The sequence below is a fragment of the Myotis brandtii genome, unplaced genomic scaffold (assembly GCF_000412655.1).
Source record: "Myotis brandtii unplaced genomic scaffold, ASM41265v1 scaffold1094, whole genome shotgun sequence".
Classification (NCBI taxonomy): Eukaryota; Metazoa; Chordata; class Mammalia; order Chiroptera; family Vespertilionidae; genus Myotis; species Myotis brandtii.
In genome coordinates, this window is record NW_005353728.1 from 38876 (window position 1) to 43308 (window position 4433).

General features: G+C 47.1%; 1 protein-coding gene across 1 annotated transcript in view; it reads left to right on the forward strand.

Annotated features, from left to right (window-relative positions):
• Positions 1–57: 57 nt before the first annotated feature.
• LOC102262117 (probable histone-lysine N-methyltransferase PRDM7) overlaps positions 58–4433 on the forward strand; it is a gene marked incomplete at its 5' end in the record, with an annotated part of 12079 nt that continues 7703 nt past the window's right edge. Inside the window, 2 exon segments of the mRNA XM_014543530.1 lie at positions 58–205; positions 2706–2755. Coding sequence (XP_014399016.1) covers positions 58–205; positions 2706–2755 — 198 coding nt within the window.

Here is a 4433-nt window from a genome sequence, read left to right on the forward strand (position 1 = left end):
GGGCGCCCCGGGCCCTGCCCTCCCGGCCAGCGCTGGCTCTGCGGTTCGTTCCCTCAGCTCTTCGCCCGCAGGACAGACTTTCTTTCTCTCCTTCCAGGTCTCAGGGCCCCTCGACCCGCGTTCATGTGTCGCCGCGGGAGGACCGCCAAGCCCCGGACCGAGGACTCCGAGGACTCGGATGAAGACTGGACCCCAAGGCCGCGAGGTGCGAGCGGAGGGCGCGCAGGTGCCTGACCCCGACCCGGGTGCAGGTCGGGCGGCCTCTCGGGAGTTACCAGGGAGGAGCAAGAGGCAAAGCAGTTACACACCAGGGGCTATTCACATAAACCCCTTTTTATTAATACATTTATTAGAGGAGAGAGGAGAGAGAGAGAGAGAGAGAGAGAGAGAGAGAGAGAGACCTCCATCGCTGCCTCCTGCAGGCCCCCCACCGGGATCGTGCCGGGAACCTGGTCTGGGGCCCTGACGGGGATCCATCCGGGACCTCACGGTTCATAGGTCGAGGCCCAACCACTCGGCCACACTGGCCAGGTTCATAGAACCTCTTTAAATGTGTAACAATAATTATATACAGATTTAGTGTTGACACTATCACAGAGGTCCCCCATTTCTCCCCCTTTGCTCACCTTCACCCAGACCCAACCCCCAAATCTATAATAATAAAACCATAATATGCAAATCGAGGGAGGACCAGCTGAAGGACCCACCAGATGACCACGCTATGACACCCACTGGCATCAGGACAGCCAAGGCCTGTGAAACGCAATTGGTCCGGCACCACCATCCCCCATGATGCCCTGCAGAGGGAGGCCCAGGCCACTAGCCTCTGGGTGATCAATGGGGGCTCCCCATCACCCCAAAGAGGGAGGCCCAGGCCACCAATGCAGAGCTGGGGCTGCTGAACGGGGCCTCTCTCTGCAGGCGATGGATCTCAGGGGTCCCAGACTGCCAGAGGCCAGCTGAGGGATTCCCGCCCCCGCTCCTGGCCACGCCCCCAGTGCATAAATTTATTAATTTTGTGCAATGGGACTCTAATACATAGATAGATGATAGATAGATAGATAGATAGATAGATACTAAATAACAGACCTAAATGAATAGACCCCACACTGTACTCCCACTCTACTGGCCCCAGGAATTCCACGTATGTTCCCCAAAGGAGGTGACCTCAAATGTTCATTACAGTACTGTTCATGACAGCCAAAAACTAAAAACTTCCCAGACGCCCAGCAGTAATCGAATACATCATTGCATATCACACGATGGACTACTATACTGCAACTGAAAGGTATTACAACTATACTCAAAAATATGGGTCAGGTATGCTCTCCCCCAACACCCATGCCATTTCCCTCCTCCTCCCCTTCCCCAACAGGCACATATGTCTTAAACTCTAAGGGACTCCAGAAAACTTGCAACCAGGGGAGCAGTGGGCAGCGGCAGCTCATCCCAGGCTAACCCCTGAACCTGTCTCCAAGCCCCCTTTTCTATGGCTTTCCAATGAGCCAAAGCCGCCTGCCTAGGCTGAACTCTTTCCTATAACCTTTCTAGAGCAACACAGCAGCCCCGCCTAGGCTCTCTCCTGCTGCTGCTTCTATCCTAAGCCCTTCCTTGTTTCACTGTCCCCAGCTTTAATAAACATTCTCTCAAAATAAAAATAAATAAAAAGCCATGGCTAGGAGGCTCAGTTGGTTGGAGCATCCTCCCATACACCAAAAAGGTTTCGGGTTCCATCCCCAGTCAAGGAGTGTATGGGATACAACTGATCGATGTTTCTCTCTCACATCCATGTTTCCCTCTCTTTCTTTCTCTTCCTCTCTCTCTAAAATCAATAAACATATATCCCCAGGTGAGGATTAAAAAATAATAATAGAGGGAGATAAATGGTGATGGAAAAAATAAATAATAAAATAATTGTATTTTTATAGAACATTAACAAGTAAGTATACAAAAATATAAAAGTGAGTAAACATAACTAATTCAGAAGAGTTGTCATCACATAGGAGGAAGGTCTGACAGGTGAGCCGTGCTCTATGACCTGCATGGGGACATATGGGAAAATTATTACTCATGGTAGTTAGGGGGTTGGGTTGTGGGCCAGGGTAGGAGGTAGTTCATCGTTGTATCAGGTTCCCTGTCAGACATGGCATCATCTGCCAGGTTTCATGAAAGTCTGGTTGGTAGGGTCCGTAGTTCCATGGGTCTGAGGTTGAAACATAGCTGAAGGCACGACATTATCTCTAACTTGCCCGAAACTCTGTTTCTGTGCTGAATAGACCTGAGTCTTTGTTCCTAAGACTGTGTCATGCTGATCAGAATCTAGTGATTAGGGAAGGTGGGCACAGTCCATATGTGCAAAGGAGGCAGGATAAGAAAGAAAGGAGGCAAGGTGGTCCTGGTGCCATTGGATTGGACAAGGCCAGTGTGAAGACAGAAGACAGAGAGGAGAAAGGGCCGGGTTGCAGAGTAGAGTTTCTTAGCAGTTACATGACTTTTATTATACTTGTGTTATGAAATGCCAATTTTTTATTTTTTGCTTTTTAGGGCACATGCCCAGATTGTGGGCTCGATCCCTGGTGTGGGGTGTTCAGGAGGCAGCTAATCCATGATTCTCTATCATCATTGATGTTTCTATCTCTCTCTCCCTTGCCCTCTCCCTTCCTCTCTGAAATTATATATCTTATTGATTTCTCACCATCTTTTAGCTAAACCTTCTTGGGTGGCCTTCAGCGTGGAACAGAATAAACATCAGAAGGTGAGTATTTCCCAAATCCTGTGGAAAAGAAAATCTTCATCCTGGATGCAAATGCAGGGAAGAGGAGGAAAAATCAGAGTGCACCCTAGGAACTGCCACCTTCTTTTCCTGACCTCTTCAACAAAATGACCAATATCATCTTAGTCGTTAATAACATCAGCAGCAATAGTAGCTACCACGGGTTTTACCTTCACAATGCTTCAGACTCTATGAATTCTACGTGAATAAACTCACTTAAACCTTAACACAAACCTATGAGGTAGGTACTATAACTATCACCATTTCTGATGAGGAAACTGAGGTTTCAGACATATACAAGTGTTTGATTATATGTCTGAGATCATAGTATCCGTGGTCATGCAATCTAATCCATAGCTTCATCTCTAAACCACTTACAAGCTCATTAAAATTTCCATAGTTTTATGCACTTTCCACTGTCTTATCCATCCATGATTACGTCTTTCACTGACTGCTGATTCCAAACGCTATGCTGCAGTGAGAGATGCACTAAGACTTCCGACTCGCGGAAGCTCACTGACATCTAGGCAGTTTGCACGGTGCATGGTCCCACATGAAGAAGGACATAGGAACCCCAGCATCAGAGCCTCCTAGTCAAATAAAAGAAAGCATCTCTCAACTGTGGGGAGCTTCAGGCTTGACGATTGAGAAACAATAAACAATAAAGTGACTTAAGGACTTCATAGAGATGACACACTATTCAATAGAAGCTCACCCATCTGGAACTGGTTTTTTTGTTTGTATGTTTGTTTGTTTTTTAAATATATTTTATTGATATTTTACAGAGAGGAAGGGAGAGGAATAGAGAGTTAGAAACATCGATGAGAGAGAAACATCGATCAGCTGTCTCCTACACACCCCCTACTGGGGATGTGCCCGCAACCAAGGTACATGCCCTTGACTGGAATCGAACCTGGGACCCCTCAGTCTGCAGGCCGTCGCTCTATCCACTGAACCAAACCGGTTAGGGCTGGAACTGGTTTTGAATGTTCATTCCAGTAAGAAGAAGTATGGCTTTTTTCTCTGAGCTCTAATTAGGCCAGTGTCATCTTGTTTGAATCATTTGCTCTGCCTGCCTACCTCTGCCTACCTTTGGTTCACACCATATTCTTCTCTCCTAGAAGTACCAGGCCCAGCTCAGGGTCCCTGAGGGCCCCTGAATGTTTGCTGAAAGAGTGCTTTCAAATTTACAAATTAAACTAGAATAAGGTCAAAAAATAATGAAGATAATTTACATGTGTGTTGATGTTGTTTGTGAACGGAGACACTGAGGCAAGCTTGGCGTGTAGGATGAAGTAGAGCAGAGGGCTACCGCTCGCTCAGGCGTGTAGCAAAGACCCTCTGATCCCTTCTGGCTTTTATTGGGGGTGAGCACAGCAAACAACAATAGAGTACAGCAAGTGACAATGATTAACAGGCATGCTCATGAAATCAAAGCTAAGTTACACATTACACTATTAATTTCCTATGTTATACAAAGACTCTTTCCACCTGCAGCAGTGCACCCTCCCTGGCTTTCCATGCCCTCATGGACTATTTATCACGTCAAGGAAAGTTCTGCCTCTGAACAATAAGTCTTGTTTGCAAGACTTTGTTCTGACGCGGCCTGCTTGCAGGCTCCCGCCTTTTACTGGCAGAACGTCCTCTTCTAGTTAACTTT